Below are 18,867 nucleotides of genomic sequence, written 5' to 3'. Positions count from 1 at the left end.
TTGAGTCAATTATTTGATTTCTATATTTTGCTGTAGTGTGTCAGTAGAAAAATGTTGACTTTCCAAACATACATTTTGCCATTAACTGTACGAATCCAGTGAGATTTTTCTGACAACAGCCATTTGCTCTACACAGAGATCTGATCTCATCATCATCCAGTCTGTCTGGAATAACATGAAGAAACAGAACAAACTGAGGCAGACTCAATCCAGAAGAACTGTGGCAATGTCTCCAAGATGCTTCAAGAGACCTAACTACCTGAAAAACTATGCACAAGTGCACTGAGGGCAAAAGCTGCTTTAAACCCTAAGCATGGCCACACCAAATCTTGAGTTAATTTAGTAATAAATATAAGTTAATTGATAAAGAAAATCTATTTATGACAGTATCCTCATTTTACAGCATATATGGATTCAGTGATTTTTTTTTGTGCACTGTTGCAGATATCCAGATGTTTTGAATGCATTCAATAATAGTACACATACATTGTAGACTGTACCATATTTAATTACCAAAATTTGTGCTTTTTTGTATGTGTGCATTCAAGTTTTCTTTATGTAAAAAAAAAAAAAGATTAAATACAACTTAAAAAAAAATGTCAATGTATTACCTGACTGGCAGCACTAAATGGAACTGAAAACAACAGAACAGGTTCATACATCATTGATGAGGCTCTACATGTAGGTTAGTGTGTTTAATGGAATTCTGGGGAAGGAGATCAACCTGAGCCTTCTACACCTCATGCCACACAATACGGCTGATTAAAATGATCCCAAGTGTCAGAACCAAACGCTCTCAGTCTCTTCCATACAATGAAACAGCTAATATAACATACAATAGATGGTCTTTACGTTATATTTCCTGCATGCATGGCTGCCCTGACCTGCTTTTTTAAGTGCACCGGTCACAGCTGAATCACTCAAGCTCCTCTCATTCATGAGGATATATCCTAAGCTCAGGAACAGACTCCCTACAGGACTTCTTCGGTTTAATCAGACTAATGCACAGTAAGAAACACCTTCACTGTTCTCTTTAAATCATTCATAATTGATCTAATTCCAGAATGCTGAGAATGAAACTGTGGCTGAACTGAAATTTGGCATAAACCAAAATTAAAGAAACAAATATGCAAAAAAAAAAAAACACACAAAAAAAAAAAACACCATTCATCATGAATTCCCAAAGAAGCAAACTGAGAAAACTTTTAGGCCATTTTTTTTTTTTCATTTTTACTCAAAAGAAATGAAATGGTAATCTCATCGCATCTTCATTCATACATAAACACACAGCACCCTATTTCCCTAAACAGAGATTCTGTATGGTTGAAACAACTATATTTATAACCATATATTCAACCTCTATTAATTCTAGCTTAACTATTTGTTTGGAACTGTTTCAAATTATAAGTCTTACCAGGTTGAACAGATTTCACACGAGCACCAGTTGAGTCCCAGTGAGCCTTGAATCCAAAGTCTCTCCCACTGTTTGGTTTCTGATTCAAACAGACTCGCATTTCACTTTGACCCACCTGAGTGAGCGAGAGAGAGAGGGATACACAGGTAGAGAATTTGACACCTGAGGATCCCATGACATCATCTTCAAGAAATCTGCTCCAGTCAGTGGAACACAAACAAAACTAGAACAATTTTCTATGAGAACTCATTTAAATATAACGTAATTGTATACATGTACCGTATTTTTCAGACTATAAGTCGCACCAGTCCAAAAATACATCATGATGAGGGAAAAAAAACATATACCGTATTTTTCGGACTAGAAGTCACACTGGACTATAAGTCGCATTCATTTAGAACCAAGAGAAAACATTACCGTCTACAGCCGAGAGAGGGCGCTCTATGCTGCTCAGTGATAGACTACAGGAGCACAGAGCAGCATAGAGCGCCCTCTCGCGGCTGTAGACGCCAATGTTTTCTCTTGGTTAATTTCTCTTGGTTCATGTCTAATTCATTTTGATAAATAAGTCGAACCTGACTAGAAGTCGCAGGACCAGCCAAACTATGAAAAAAAGTGCGACTTATAGTCCGGAAAATATGGTATATTTACAGTGCATACTGTATTATGTCAATAATATAGAAGTGTTCTAGGTTGGTTAAGGTTATCCTGGATATCATGATTCAATTTACTCGATTCAGAGTGTCAAGCAGGGTACCTTAAAATCCCTGGTTTCAGAGACAACAGGAGATGTTTGTACATTGGAGGCGGCCGTAGTCACTTTAGTGACAAACAAGTTAATTGGAGGCGCTGACAACCTTCCATCTCTTCTCTCTTCCTTCTTGATTGGATGAGTGCTTGAACGAAAGTGGCCCGTGTCAGCAGAGGCTGTAACCCTTCCTTGACCACTAAGAAAAGAGGGTATGATTGAATGGTCTCTGTTCCCACTGAACAGGCCTTTATAAGAGTCGTCCATCTGTAGAAACCCAAGATAAAGCAAATAAAATGGTTACTTCTACAACCAAAAAGAAAGATCATTCTAAGGAGCTCTACAGTACCAATTTAGAACTGTGTGTTTAAGAGCACTGGAAAAAAAAGGTAATATCTCAGTTGGATATGACCCTATATTTATCATGTCTACAAATAAATTACTGGTACAGGGAATACATTATTGCTTTTGTTCAAGATACGGTGACCAAAGACTGTGTTTGACCACGCATGGTTGAGAAGCTCGTCATGGAAAAGAGCACACAGACACACACACACACACACACACAGAGATTGGGTTTCATGAAGCACCCGGAGTGCAGAGCAGTAGTAGTGGCCTTATTCATTATTAATAAGTCAGCCGCTAGATGATCAGGAGTAATACTAAACTTCACACATGGACCACTGAACAAACTTCCACTCTTCCTCATCCCACTACTTTACCAGGAGTGTTTGTCAACCATTTAGGTACTATTTAAAAACTAACAGTTACTGTATGGTAAGATTCTGGACTGAAAAGTATTCTTTAAGTGCACTTGGAAGTAAATGATGGGTAATATTGTCATTATGTATATATATATATATATATATATATATATATATATATATATATATATATATACACATATACATATATACAGTGATTACTGATGATCTACTGTAAAAATAATATGAATAAATTTACAATAATTTCAATGCACCTTTTAGACTGACCATTACATTTCCTTAAGAGCATTACTAGTACTGCAATCCTTTCCTGTCTCATGACTGGGGAGTATGGGAGAGATGAGATGAAAATGTTAGACGTCGCTGAACAACACTTAACAATAATAAGAAAAAAAAGACAGACAGGATTAATATCCTTGATTTAGCTTAAACTGTTTCAATCTTTATATATTTCAAAGCAAATATATAAATATCAAGAATGAATATCATTAAAAAAAAATTGTGAACATTTATTTAGCTCTACTAATGACCAAAGCATACGTTCCAGGTAACACTGTGCACTTTCACTTCAGTTTATTTCGGTCTAGATGCATACCGTCTCAACACTAACCAATCAGACCATGCAAAATAGTGCCATAACCATCAGGAAAAAAGCTAAATAACCTTTTAACCCTCAAAAGACCGAGACCTCCACCCGCGGCTAAAAAAATAACTGTTATTCTTTAATGTTTAATAACTTTTGAACCCCAAATCCAATCTGAATGCTTTAAAAAGTGATGTAAAGCAGAGATTCTCCATTTATCTCTTTAATTTTTTTTGATTCTTTATATTTATCTCATTTGGACAATTCAGAATCCAAAGGCTTCATTCAGAAGCGCCGTAGTGTACGTGATTACGTCATCACATTTTGACAACATTGATTCGTAAGAAGAAACCAATGCTTCCATTCCTCTGAGCCAAACAGAAATGATTATTGAAGCTTAGTCCCACCCCCGTGCCCAGATTGGTTCAAACTGTCTCATATTAAACCAATAAGTAGTCTTTTGAACATATTGCTTTGGAAAATGAACGAAAACAAAGTGAAAGTAAAGTCTGTCGTGAGTGCATGAATACAAACACAATAACACATTTGCATGAGATAACTCTCCGAAAAAGCACAACACACACACACACGACAGAGTACTTTGACATAAAACAAATCAAAAACAAGGATGAAACAGTGGTACATATCTGATAAAGCACTGGAATTTATGTCTTGGGTCGCTAGGCGATGTCCCGGCAAAATCGATTCTGACAAAGATTACAGCCATTCAGCCAACGGATCGATCATTTACATTATGTATACTAAGTAAATCATTATATAATAATACAGCTCATAAAGATAGTTTGCACTATTTTTTCTGTTGCACTCTGAATATTTCTCACTCATTTTGTGTGTAGTTTGTGAATCATTTGCACTGTTTTTGCACTGTATTGCTGAAGACAGTTTGTGCAATTGTTTTTACTACATGCTGCATAGTTTGTGTTTATTGTTCATACTCCGATTGAAAATATATTTCTCAGAAGAAAAAAATAGTTTTGTTTGGTTTTGTTATAACACTCTTTCCATTTTCTTTACTCATTAAAATGTTTTTGGACACATCTCTATTGTTAGTTAACGAAATGGGCCTGTTTTTCACTTGAAAGTGTTGATGATAATATTGTAATAAATGGCTATAACTTGATTGAGAAATGGTATATCTAAACAAAATTTTATTTGGAAGTGTAAAACACCCAGACACAACTTTCTAAAGAGAAATATCAAAACTTTAGGAGTTTCTGTTTGAGTACACAGTAAAAAACAACAACTGTTGCTTGCATTTTTCTTAAAATTCTGTAATTTCATTAATTCTTAGAGAAAACGAAAGGAAAATTGAGACCTCAAATTAGTTAAAATTAACCTGTACGTTCTCCCATTTATAACTATATATGGCACTTGATGCTGACTGCTAGAATAGGTCTGAAAAACAAAGAAAAGTGCAGGTGTCAGGCGCCCCAAAAATGATCTAGGTCTTTAAGGGTTAAATTGCGTGATTGTTTACAATGAGATACTACAGACCATGTGAAATGGATACGGATGGCAAAAATCTCATTAATCAGAATCATAATCCTTCACTGTAAGAATCTAAACTGAATATTTTTTTATGAACAGAAGAACAAGTGATCTATAATATAACAAGGCTAATAATGGGCACTTACTGAATATGCTCTGGGCAATGAAGACCCTTTGGAGGGTTTGGCTCCAAATGGACGTGGTGTGACACCCATGGAGAGGCGCGAGGAACTTTCTGACCTTCTGAAACCTCTGGGTAGAGTGGCAGATACGCGTGCTCCACCTGCATAAAAGCTCTCCAGGAGGCCTGCACGGCAGCTGAAGTCTGGACCCTGCCGCTTGTATGGTTCTGGATCCATGGTAGCCAGGCTGGTCAGTGAACTCCGTTCAGAGACAACAGCTGATGGAGGGGTGAAGAATTTACCAGCCGAGTCAGTAGTCTCTGCATCAGTGCCTCCGGTCAGAGCAGAAGATGTCCCGTACGTGAGGGGTGAAGCCCAGGTGGTGGACCACCCAGTACTGCTGACACTGGAGCCCGCATCACGCATGGGTCCAGGCATGTTGGAGCTGGAAGAGAGTGAACCGGCAACTGGAGTGAATGGCTGATCTGATCCCAGGACAGGAGTTTAAGGATGGGGCAGGACTCTACTGGAAAGCACATGGGGATTAGAGGTCACCCGTGCACTAAAGGGTGGGAAGGGGAGCGGGGGGGTGGAGTGGGCTATGAGGACAGGTGCTACCATTAAATGTCTCTAATGGAACACCAAGTGGTAACACTTTAGAATAACATTCAATTTGTTAACATCAGTTAATGCATTAAGTATTACCAACTAAAAATTGTTAGAGCATTTATTAATCTTGGAGGATGTTGATTTATAAATATAGGTCATGTATTTGTGAAGCCATTTGAAAATGACAGAACTGAAGCGTAGTTTCATGATGTGAAATAGTGTTATAGATGTGAAAAAGTACCGACCCAGATTCATTTCTGTACTGAAATTTTAAAAACATTAATTTCCCACTAAGATGTTTGTGCGGTTTAGCAGATTCTTCAACAGCGCTGACTGGTCATTGTTTTCACGTGTTCAACAGATATGTCTGTAATTGGCTTCAGTGCCCACACAGAAACAGACGAGAGCGTTTGAAAGCTGCATCTATCAGCAGATCAGTCAATGTGCAGATTTATTAGGGATCCGCTGATGGTGACGGATCCATTTTTAACATTTCAGTTCCTGAATGGAATCGCGGTCATGTGAGCACTCAGTGAAGAGCATGAACTGATGAGCACTGAAGCACTTTAGGTAAAGTATTGTTACCTAAAGTACATGGAGATCAGTGATTCTAATGATAGAGAACTACTTCACTCTTTCCCTGCTAATGACAGAATTCATTGTATTTCTGTATTTTCACTCTTATACAGTAGGGTAGGGCTGCTCAATTATGGCAAAAATCATAAATCACCATTATTTTGGTCAATATTGTAATCACGGTTATTTAAAGGGGTCATATGATACTGCTATAAAAACAAGAATATTATTTGGTGTAATGAAATGTGTTTAATGCGGTTTAAGGTTCAAAAAACTTTTTTCCACATACTGTACATTATTGTTTCTCCTCTATGCCCCGCCTTCTGAAATATGTAGATTTTATAAGGCTTATTGATCTGAAAAGTGTCTAAGTGTGCTCTGACTGGCCAGCTATCCAATGCGTTGTGATTGGCCGAATACTTCAAGCGTGTGACGGAAATGTTACCCCTCTTAACATATTGTGACGCCATGTCTAGCTGGAGCGACGAGACAAACATAAAACCCATTTAAAATTGATTTAAACATGATTTCTAGTCATTTCCTCTTTTGGAAGGCCAAACAAAGTAGTTTTGCTTTCACAGTGAAACACACAGCATCTATATGACATGGCAGCGGCAACAAAAATACTACAACGAGAATAAAAGGTATACCGCCTTTCATGGAATGAACATCTGGGCGGCGTTAAGCAAATCTTCCTACATAGTGACATAGACATGTGGGGGCGTGTTAGAACGAGCCATTTCAGAGGGGTGTGAACGACTCTTATAAAGAAGATCTTTGGATTTGAGACTTTAGTCTTTTCAACTGTACAGATCTTTATGCACCAAGAGCTTGTAACACTACAAAGAGTGAATACAAATTTTAAATCGCATCATATGACCCCTTTAACAGGATTAGGAGGGGGCCATATGACCAAAACTTTATGAGTGATTTATTTAAAGAAAGTGATACATATCAAATATGTATTTTCTGTAAATAAGGTTTCCATGACATCTACATTGTAGAGACCAGCAGAATTTCAAACAAACAAAAAGTCCTCAAAATTATAGAAAATTGAATATAACTAAACTGACAGTAATTATAAAAAATAAAAAACCAAAAGGACAAATACGATAAAATAAAAACATACAAATGAAACAAACTGTGCTGTAAAACTTTAATGTTTTTTTTGCAAGTCTCAAGCAGTTTATAGCCTACTACAGAAATGAATAATCAAATATAAAATAAAACCGCAGTCTTCACTGTAAGAATTATACTTTTGTGTTTCTTAAAGCTACAAAATCCTTCACTCAAGAGAAGTGTGTGATTTTGAATGCGTCTTTTATTGTTTGATTAATAAACAGTCGCAGCAGGAAAATAGCCCGCTGTCACTTTAAGAGCCATACAGATCCAAATTAACGTTACACGTGTATTTTCATTCTCAACTCTTTTCATTCACTTATTACATGTCCGATTAAGGTATACATGAATAATTACTAAGTGCAGCATTTTGACTTTTTTTTTATTGCAATGACCATTTAGACGCGCACCTTTAGGATTTAGAGTCCTAAATCCCTGGATCAAAATGCAGTGAAGAAGAATCGGAAATAAGCGATCGCGCAAGAAAGCAGATGTACATCTTAAAAAAAAAAAAAAAAAAAAAAAAAGATTGTGAAACATTTTGGGGATGTTGACGGAAGCTTCTGAATCCCATCAGTCTTTGATAAAAACTTATTTCAACCTTTTGTTCAAAATGGTGTCTTTTAATCAAATTTACCCACATTCAAATGCTATTTATTTATTTATTAAGCAGAGGCACTATTCGTTCTTTTGATATATAGCACATTCAACTATATAGCATATTCGCACAACAAAGTGATCTGGGGGCTGTGAAAGATGTTTTAAAACATAAAATAGGCTTATGTTAATCAAGTTACTCCACACTTGAAATTCATTTTTTAGTGAATATTCCCGGGTGTTTAAGGAATATTGGGGACAAAATAAAAATGCTGTCATTATTAAATCAGCATCATGTCTTCTAAAAACTTGCTTTCTTGCATGAATACAAAAGGTGTTATTTAGAAATAAGTTGACCTTTTCCATACAGTGAAAGTAAATGGCCACCACGGCTATCAATCAAAATTTCTTTAAAAAACTTTTATTCTCTTCTTTATGAAAAACTACAGTATTTATTTTTTTTTTTCAAACGACACTGAATACAGCCAAAGTAGTCATCAGGCATGTGATCAGCTAGAGACAAAATATATATGTATTGTCCTGTAAAACAAAGCAGCAATTAATAATCATGACAACAATATAATAGAATACAGGTGCATCTGAATAATTAGAATGTTGTGGAAAAGTTCATTTCAAGTAATTCAACTCAAATTGTGAAACTCATGTATTAAATTAATTCAATGCACACCGACTGAAGTAGTTTAAGTCTTTGGTTCTTTTCATTTTTATGATTTTGGCTCACACTGAACAAAAACCCACCAATTCACTATCTCAACATAATTTGAAGTCGGTAAAAGGTAATGGATTGCAATAGATCACAGAATAATCGCAAAATATTAAAAAAAATAAAAATAATAAAAATAAAAAAATAAATCGCAATAATATTTTGTCGTGACAAGTATTGTAATACTATTGTATCATGGGGCCTCTGGTGATTCCCACCCCTACATTATGTTTTTATAATTAGTTTTTTTTTTTTTTTTTTTTTTTTGACAGCCCATGGTTCCCATTCACTATTATTATATTAAAAGACATCCTGCTAAATTCCCTACTTTGTCAGTCATTTGGGCTTAAAATAATATGAGGGTAAGTGAATATGAACAGAATTTTCATTTGTGGTTGGGCTATAACTTTAAAAATATATTAAGACAAAAAGAAAATGTATTGCTGTGAAAGTAAAAAATATTACCTCTCCTCTGGCACCTCTGTGAGCTGTGAGGTCCTGGTGGCACTGGTTCCTCCCCCACTGCTGATCAGTTCAATCTGCTCCCTCTCCTCAAACTTCTTGTGGAGGTCAAAGTTTGCACTCCGCCGCCGGCTCTTCCACCTGTTCAGATCCTGCAATGACAGAGGTGAAAATTTCCTAAAGAAATACTGGGAAAGAAAAAGGCCAGTCCAAAACCAAATATTACTGTTTTTATTTGGCTCACTGAGGACCCCCACAGCGCCAACTTAGACATAGCAACATATAGAAGAAACTTTATGCAACATTTTCTTGAGTAAACACCAAGGGGCAAGGAACTCGACCGGAAGTTGAAGTCGGGTGGGGGCTGCCATCTTTTAGCAGAACTTCACTTGCGTTAGCATTCCCATTGACTCCCATTCATTTTGGCGTCACTTTGACAGCGAATAACTTTACATCTGAGGCGTTTAAAGACTCTGTTTGTCCATTATTTATTTCTAAAGATACACGACAATGTATAAAGGGCTCCATTAGCTTCTATGTTACATTATGGCCCCGTAGAAACAGTTTTTGTAAAAATAGGCTAACGATTGCGTCATAACCACTCGGCTCTCTGTCGCATTACCGTACAGACAGGAGGAGAAGCTCGCAGGCAATTAACTTAATATGGCGTACTGGCGTTACATTTTAAAATACTACACAAAATAATTAATCAGAATACTTACTCCTGCTCACTCACGACAAAGTACTCCCCGCTCAAGCTCGCCGTCTCTGCAAGATTAACGATGGCAGTTTGCACGCACAGCTACTAGAAGATTTACATCTGTCAGACAGGTTGCTGACGTCGTCAAGCTTCGTTTGAGTCTGCGCGTCAGAAACGGAAGTGCTAAAAAAACGCTAAAACTGGGCTTCATTTGTCTCAATTGAGTTCCAATGGGGTAGCTGTGTCCATTTCTTTTACTGTCTATGGTAAACACACAGAAAATGTTGCCAGAATCGGATGTCCTAAGGCATTACATTTACCTCGGTGACAAACCTAGGCTACTAAAACAGCCAAAGTGAATACTTAGCTCACCGCCCTCCCCTTTTTATAAATAATTTGTTTTATTTATATACATACATGCATGCATACATATACAGTGCCTTGCGAAAGTATTCATACCCCTTCATCCATTTCACATTTTGTTATGGTGCAGCCTTATGTTAACCTGCTTTTACTCTTTTTTTTTTTTTTTTTTTTACACTTCAATCTGCATTCTCCAATTCTACAATCTCCATTCACCACAATGGCGACGCAAAAACAGAATTGTCACAACTTTCATTTAAACATTTTTTTTTAAATAAGTACATTGCATAAGTATCCAAACCCTTAACTCCTTTCTGGGTATGACGCAACAAGCTTTGCACATCAGCATTTGGGAATTATCGGTCATTCTTCTCCTCACATCTTCACCTCTCAAGCTTTGTCAAACTGGATGAGGGCAGACGCACATTTTCAGGTTTTTCCAGAAATATTTGATTGGGTTGAAGCTCAGGACATTCACAGAGTTGTCTATAAGCCACATTTGCTGTGTTTAGGTTCATTGTTCTGTTGGAAAGTGAACCTTCTGCCCAATCTGAGGCTCTGAATGCTCTAGACTTGGTTTTCATTAAGGCCATCTCATTATTTTGGTGCACTGAGCTTTTCTGCTACTCTGAGTCTCTGCTGCTGAAAAACAGCCCCACAGCATGAGGCTGCTACCAGCACACTTTACTTTTGGGATGGTACTCTACAGGTGATGAGCAGAGCTGGCTTCCTTCAAACATGTTGTTGGGAATTGAGGTTGGGAATCTTGTTGAAAAAGGGTCCTTTAGGTGCTTTTTTGCAAATTCCAAGTGGGTTTCCATGTGTCTTCACTGGAGGAGAAGATTGAGTCTGGTCACACCAACAAAAGACCCAGATCGGTGGAGTGTTGCAGTGATGTTTGTGCTTCTGTAAATTTCTCCCATCTGCATATATGATCATGGAGCTCAACTTCAGAAATCATCAGCTTCTTGGTCACCAGTCTAGGCCCTTCATTGTTTGCTCAGTTTGGCCAGGAGGCCAGCTCTAGAAAGAGTTCTAGTTGTTTCAAAAGTCTCTCATTATGGATAATGAAGGTTACATGATTCTATGAACAATCAATGAAGCAGAATTTTTTTCTAAACTTTTTCTCAAATATACAAATAAATATATAAGTAATTAACCTATTTGACTGAATTTGTGTTTGTGCAACACAGAATCTGATATTTTGAGAAATATACTGTTTCCTGAGAAATATACTAACAACATACAATATATTGTTTTTGTCCATACAATTCTTAAAATATCTTCCTTAATGTTCCACAGGTGAAGAATAAAACAAAACAAGAAAAACACCCATACAGGTTTAAACCAACAGGAAGGTAAGTAAATGATGACAACTGCCTTTTTTTGGGGTGAACTATCCCTGTAAACATTTATTGCATTATTAAAATCTGTGTGTTCAGTAGTTCCACCACCATGATGTAAAAAATGTTATGCAAATAAGCATCACTTACCTCATGCCACTTGGCTTCACCTTCCTTTATTCTGTCCCGGAAGCTCTGTAACTGCTCGTGCTGAACTCTCCGTATGGCTGAGGGGTCAAGGGTCACCTCTCCGACAGACCTCTGGTGACTGTGCTGTGACTCCAGCTGGTCAAAACTGAAGCAGGTGTCAGACTCCTGTGGAATGGGCTCCAGTGGGATGTCACCCATAGATTTGCTTCTGTTGAGTGGAGATGAACAGGGTCATTTAAATGATAATCTTTTACGCAAGAATAATTGTGTTATACTGGCATCTAGAGGTTAAGACTTGAACTGTACCCCGTAAAAGCGGTGTTAAAGACATTAGCATCATAAACTAAATCGAGAGATAAACCAGCAAAAACTCCACACAGTGATGGAAAATTAATAAAGTGTAATATTACAATACAACAAGCGTATGCATTAAAGCTTATGCTGTAAAATAATGATTTAACGATGCAGGAGAGACAGAATGCAAGGCACTGCTATATAGCATGTAGCAATTTGTAAAACACTGTGTGATGATTGATTTTTTAAAATTTACTTGAGGGAAAAGTCCTTCAAAAATGCACACATTCCTACAGAAAAGCAGCCTGCATAATGGAGCCACAAATGCAAAAGCAATCAGGAGTTTGTTCTTGCAAGTCAAAAAATGGCAGAACTCACCCTGTGTACCGAGAGTGTCTCATGGGAAATCTGGGAAATCATGAAAATATTTGCTTGTGAAACGCTCTTTATAGTAAATGGATATGTTTTTAGTGTCTTCCAATGGAGGATCAATTAAAAAGAAGAGTGCACCGACAAATAAATTCACCAACCCTCATGATTTTAAAAACCTGCATGACTTACTATCTATCATGGGACACACACACACACACACACGAAAGAGCAAATGATTAAATAAAAATAAATTCACACAATCTGTGTGCAACTGAGCTGGTATTTTTATTGGCCCAAAAAATTAATTTGACATTTCAGTGCAAGTTGTTTGACACCAGACTGTGACATGTCAGACAGACACAAACATTACATCATATGAACAACAGAGCTCCAGCTGTAATGACTGCATACACACAGAATTCATTACATTATATAACGACATCTGTGTAGAAAAACTATTAAAAACACCTGTAACACTAAATCAGCTCAAGTAACTCCCAAGATTTCTTTAGTTATTAGAGATTTTTGGTTAATCCCACTGTAAAACAATCGAAAAAACCGGTTCTAGGTTTCATTTACCTTGAATCTTATAGAAATTAGTGCGCAAATGCATTCTTACCACCTGTTCTCACAGTTATTGTGTGTAAATGTGACTTATGGACCTTTTTTTTTTTTTTTTTTAAGTCTTGTACCATTTAGATTAAGTTCAATTTTCCAAAACAGCCATTTATCTGTGCTTGCAGTGGATGTGATCAGACCTTTATAAGTCATCTCATACCTATAAATAAATTAGGCTGGTGAAGGAAAACACTGTAATTAGCCTCAGAGATTAGATGGATGTAACCCAATTAAGAATTTGCTACAATCTCAAGATGGCTTTAGTTCTAAATTAAGCTCCATTAAAAAGGAAGCACAATTTTGGTGCAAACATACATAGTATCTGCCATATAAATTAAGTTTGCCTGCTAAAAATTAACTGCGTCATTATTACAAATCAATGTTTTAGCTAATTAAGTAAAGCTAAAAGATGAAGCTGACTATTTAACAAATATTTGTATACATTTTCATACAAACACTCCTCCGCGCATATGCATTTAATTAGCATTCAATATCCTTCTCCAAATATATACTGTATGGCTTAAGTTAATAATCCAATGCACAACACAAGAAAATAAAAAAGGAAGAATGTCTCAAAGGGTGTGGGGGGATTTGGAATCAGGTGAAAAGTTTGGAGCAGGTGCAGCTAGCCAAGGAGTGATGTCAAAATCAGAGTCGTCCTCAGAGGAACCAGACATCTTCCGGCTACAGGAAGGACAGAAAGAGAGATGGAGAAAAGGGAGAAAGCAATAGCAGAGGAAAAGGGAAAAGACCATATTAAATAGATTTAAAAAAAAAGAAAGACGACCAAGTACAGGGGGGGGGTCACATAAGTATGTACTACTGATAATTAATAAACTTAACCCCCTTAAGAGAGCCATTTAAATTTAAATAAAACAATTCAATTAAATTGATTTATTTTATTATTATTCGATTAACCTGATCCAAAACAGCCAGGAAAATATTTCATAATGCAACTTTGTTGCGTACTTTAACCAATATTTTTATTACATTTTATTCTTTTGACACTGGTTGCAATTTTGAATCAGTGGCTCTATGAGGGTTAGGGAATTTTTTTTTTTTTTTTTTTAAGAAAACAATCATTATAAGTTCAGTAACAGCAATTATGACAATTTATAGATTTTATTTCACTTTTATGATGGTAGGAAAAACTGGTGGGAAAAATGGGATTCTCCCAGATTTCCAACTGGCTCTACGTATATATATAAAAAAAGACCCTCTTTCTCCACATGACACAAACCTGAAGCCCTGCATCTTCTTATACCATGGTCTGCGCTGGGACCCTAGCCTGATCTTTTTCACATGTAGATCTTCCTCAGGCGTCCAATATTTGGGCAGGAACTTGTCTGAATCGGCATTGATAGAGGTTTGATGCTCCGAGACGAGCACCCGACGGGCGTAAAGGTCATCCAGCACCGGATCGGCATTTCCTCGCTCCTCATCAGAGTCACTCGTCCCATTGTTTAGGGCTTGCTGAAGAAACTCTTCCTCCAAAGTGACTGTTTCAAAGTCTGCCCGTCCATTTACAGAGGGAATGGATGACACGCTGCTTCCCAAGACAGAGTCATCCATATGAGACGAGTGCAAAAACGTCTCCAAGAAGCACATGCACGAACATACATGCAAAACTGTTAACAGCTTTCTTTTTTTCCATTTAGAGCTAGTTAGTGGAGCACACAGCAACATCAAACCGCAAGCAGTTCTAGTAATGAGATGAATGAATGGCAAATTAGTGAAGATCCACACAGTGCCAAGATGAACCTTGAAATTGAAGGATCACACCAAGCAATTCTTCCAAATGAGCTCCACTAAAGTAGAACGCCAGTTTAGGAAAAACTAAGCATGTCTTCTCAATTAATAAGCTTATTTAGTTGCATTCAGCAGATGAACAAAAAGTAGTTAGAACCAGTTGGATGGACATGAGCACAAATATTAGGGCACCACGGCAGACACAGTCTATGTTTGAAACACTCTGACCTCTGGTTTGATCTCTGGGGTGGCACTGCGGCCAGCCGTGAGGCATCTGACAAGGTGAGCCATGACTTCCTAGCACTTGGGGTCACCATAGGGGTCACCGTGGATCCTAGAGGCTTTGAAGGGATCGCAAAGTTCACAGGGGCCATGGAGGTTACAGAGCGAAATCTGCGACTCGCTAGGTCGTCCTGCTCAAGGTCTGGTTCAGGGCGATCCGCATCAGAGTCACTGTCACTCTGGTAACTGCTTGCCCATTGGAGGAAGGCAGAAGCAGGAGGGAGGTCGTGGCATAAGCCCCTCCCACTTTCACTACAGCCAAAAGATGGTGGACAGACTAAGAAAACCAATCCAATTACACGCACAATATATTTGTTATAACCAATTCGTTGATTTTCAGTTCGTTCACCAAAATTATTCATTCACTGATTCGTTCAGTGACCATTTCTTCATATTACACCAATACACCAGGCAGTTGGCGAAAAAGAGTGTCTTATGTGTTATGTCTTAAGTCAACAAACATATTTACTTGTGACAAAAACCGATTTGGCTTTATTTAAGTGTGTGCATGATCGCATTAAATAGTCTAAATAAATTGTTCAGATTAACAAAGGTTTTATCTGGTTTTATAGAGGCTTTATCGGGGATTAAACGGAGTTATGTTCTGTATTCCAAATATGAAAACAAGCGTATGTGCACCAAAGCGCTTTGTATCTGTTGATTGCTGATCGAGATTTACATGCGGGTCAAATAATTTCATAAAAGCAGGACCCGCTGGTTGGAAAAAACCCAGACCCGTAGATCACTAATGGATAATATTAAAGGGACAATAAGTAACTTTTTAGGTATTTTATTATCTAAAATCAATATTTTTATTCATAAATATGCCCTCAATGGTGTACAAATACCTATGCCAATGTTTAAACTAATCCTTGTAAATGAAGAATTTATTATCTTTATATACATGGGACGGGTAGGTCGACGGAGGCTTCCACGCCATCTTGCAAAACTATAATAGCAGAGAGGGACAAAAAGTACTAAGCCAACGCGTTTCCACAGCGCGTTTTCGGTCAGAGCCAGAAACGCAGGTGCAGAGCAGTGAGAGGCGCTTGAAACTGCACCGGCAAGTTTAAAAGTCTGGATTGCATTCTTATTATGGACCATACATATGCCGCGCCACAGGAGAAGAAAACATTGTCACCAAAACAGTCAAAAATAGAACGTAAAAGGAAACGTGACCGTAGATTACAGAAAACAAGAGTTAATGTCGGGGAAGCTTTTTCTAGGTGGAAAGAGCTAATGCTTGATAAAGATTTCAAAAGAGACGCTGAAGTGGCCAGTTTTCTTCTCGACAGGTAAGTCAGTGTTACAATCTATATTATAATATTTTTTTATATCTAACAATGCATATAAGTCAGAAAATATAACGAATAAATTAGACATAACTACTAATTACAATATTTCATGTTTTCCACAGTCAGTAATTCATACTGTAACATTCGTTTGTTTATGGACATGTTGCAGTTTGTTTGAAATAACACACCTGTTCACCTGAAGTAAAACTCGACGAAGTGCTATTAGAAAACATCCTGTCAAAGCTTTTTGGTACATATGGCCTACCATAGATGCAACGCGCATTTGAAAAAGCGAGGCGCTGGATAGCAAAATTAGTTTGAATGCAAAATACAATTTCACCACTAGATGGGAGTAATTCCTACTTAGTGTCCCTTTAATAAGTTTATGATTCTTTTAAGTTTTAACAGCAAACCTGAATGATCTCAACTCAAGCAGGATATATACACGTGACGTTAAATATATGCATGTTATACATGTTTAATAGAATGAAATGAGTCTCCGTATGGACGGGGCCTAAAAGTGCAAAAATTTCACTGTATACGCATACATTTTGTATCGTATAGGCGTTTAGTCCACACGGATCCGGCGTTTTGGGAGAGTGAAACACCAATAGTGAGGCACCGATATTTTTTGAGACGAGAAAAAAAAAAAGATTGGATAGGGAAAGCTCTGGCTTCGTGTGGACATAGCCTTATTAAAAGTAGGTTTTAATAGGTCAAGTTTTCCTTGAATGCCACAAAGTGATCAGCTGAACTACACTTTAATTATAAACTTTAGATTAAAATATATTAAAAATAAAAGGCATTAATATATTTGCAGATACAAATTCAAATAACGTTGATTAAATGTTTTAAAGTTAATTGAAAATAGTTAAATCAATGTTTATTATAGTGTATTTTACACAATATTTTACACATTTTTATTTAGAAACATCATACACTGAAAAATATACCTACGCAAAATGCCATGTGAAGACTTCTGTGAGCATGAAAACAAATTACAAAAACAATATTCAAGATCATTTTAAACTACATGGGAGCATTTAAGATTCTTTACGGCCTTTTTGGAAATTTTAGTAATTGAATTTAAAACATTTTAAAATTCAAAACCCATTGAGACCCTGCTGTATATCGATTATAAGCTTAGCAAAGATTGTCATCCAACATTTGTATGCGGAGTGAGTCTCTGAAGCGAAGTGAGCCAGATAAGAGAGTATCATACCTAGTGAGGTTGACTGCATAACTCCTGCTTCCCTGCTGGTATTCCTGCCTTTTCTTCCTCAGGGCAGATGGGACATGCACTCTTTCCCTGATGGGGGCATCACTTTTACTGCCTTCTGCCATCCTGAAGCAATGCTCCGCTTCTGCGTCACTACAGCAACCTGGAGATCACAAGACAGTAAGATGCTAAACAAACAAAATCAACAGTCAAGTGAAATGTCAAATATACTTCACATTTGTGTGTAGATTCTGTGAAGAGGTCTAGGAGGAGTTTTATGTTAAGAGTCTATTGCTGGTTTAGTTGTTCTTCAGTGTTTACTTGTAGGCTACATGACCACACTCTCTTATTTGTGTGTGTGTGTAGTTCATAAACAGCACTTTATTTTGCTTAGGCATTAACTTTTTAGTATCATGACAACCCTAGAGCACCCAACAGTCTTCCATCTTTCAGTTGGCATCAGCTCTATTCATTACCGAATGCGTGTGGAGCGATCAGGAATGTCACACTTGTGTGAATGGATGAGGTGAAGGGACAAGGTCTGGGCAGCAAACTTTCATTCCCAAGTGTTTGAGAGATGCAATATCGAAGTCACAAAGTAAACAAGGCATTGCGATTTTTCTGATAACGCAGAGATATTTAAGCTATATGGACAATTATGTCTTGAAGCAAAAGTTTTGACAATTTTGCTCAATTGAGGTTAAGAAAAATAAATAGTACATTTACATGCAACCTTTTAATCAGTTAATAACTGGATCGATGGTTTGATGGGACTGAAAAGCCTTCATCCAAATGAGCTTTACTGGAATGAAATTTCAATCTGATTAAAAGGGGTGGTGTAGATCTTAAATAATTTGCTAAATATGAAAATATTAGCCATTAGCTTACTGCAAAACTACTTTCTCAATTGGATTCAGAAATGTGTATGCTTATTTAGGTCATACAAATTTATAATTTTTTATGTAATTGATTTATTACAAAGTGCTCTGTGAATGGGACATTGAATATCTAAAAAAAAAAAAAAAAAAGCAATTTATAAAGGTTTTAATTTTTGCACAGAATTTTTTTCTCTTAATAAACGCATTGACCATTTAAATTAATATTAGAATCAGATCACAAAATTTAGGGTGTGTACACTAACACTACAGTTCAAAAGAAATGCAATTTATTCCTGTTATGGTAAAGTCATGATTCATCATTACTTCAGTCTTCAGTGTCACATGACCCTTCAGAAATATGCTAATTGCTGTACAAAAAAACTTTTTTTTTTTTTTCGCAAAATTGTTTCATGAAT

The 18,867-nt window shown here is 36.9% G+C and overlaps 1 protein-coding gene across 2 annotated transcripts in view; it reads right to left on the bottom strand.

The window, feature by feature from the left end:
* The window catches only part of lmo7b (LIM domain 7b), a 39,617-nt gene that overhangs the window by 10,465 nt on the left and 10,285 nt on the right, over positions 1–18,867 (bottom strand). Inside the window, exons 9-16 of one of the 2 annotated variants that reach the window (XM_026204507.1) lie at positions 17,577–17,736; positions 15,006–15,311; positions 14,269–14,574; positions 11,745–11,952; positions 9,192–9,340; positions 5,126–5,546; positions 2,172–2,429; positions 1,415–1,529 (exon numbers count right to left, since the gene is read on the bottom strand). In XM_026204507.1, the coding sequence (XP_026060292.1) occupies positions 1,415–1,529; positions 2,172–2,429; positions 5,126–5,546; positions 9,192–9,340; positions 11,745–11,952; positions 14,269–14,574; positions 15,006–15,311; positions 17,577–17,736 (1,923 nt within the window). Of the gene's footprint in view, positions 1–1,414; positions 1,530–2,171; positions 2,430–5,125; positions 5,547–9,191; positions 9,341–11,744; positions 11,953–12,416; positions 12,447–14,268; positions 14,575–15,005; positions 15,312–17,576; positions 17,737–18,867 lie in introns of both variants that reach the window. The other variant, XM_026204505.1, reaches the window with a different exon arrangement.

This window comes from Carassius auratus, chromosome 26 (genome assembly GCF_003368295.1).
Source record: "Carassius auratus strain Wakin chromosome 26, ASM336829v1, whole genome shotgun sequence".
In the NCBI taxonomy this organism is placed as follows: Eukaryota; Metazoa; Chordata; class Actinopteri; order Cypriniformes; family Cyprinidae; genus Carassius; species Carassius auratus.
This window is presented reverse-complemented; position numbering and strand designations above follow the sequence as displayed.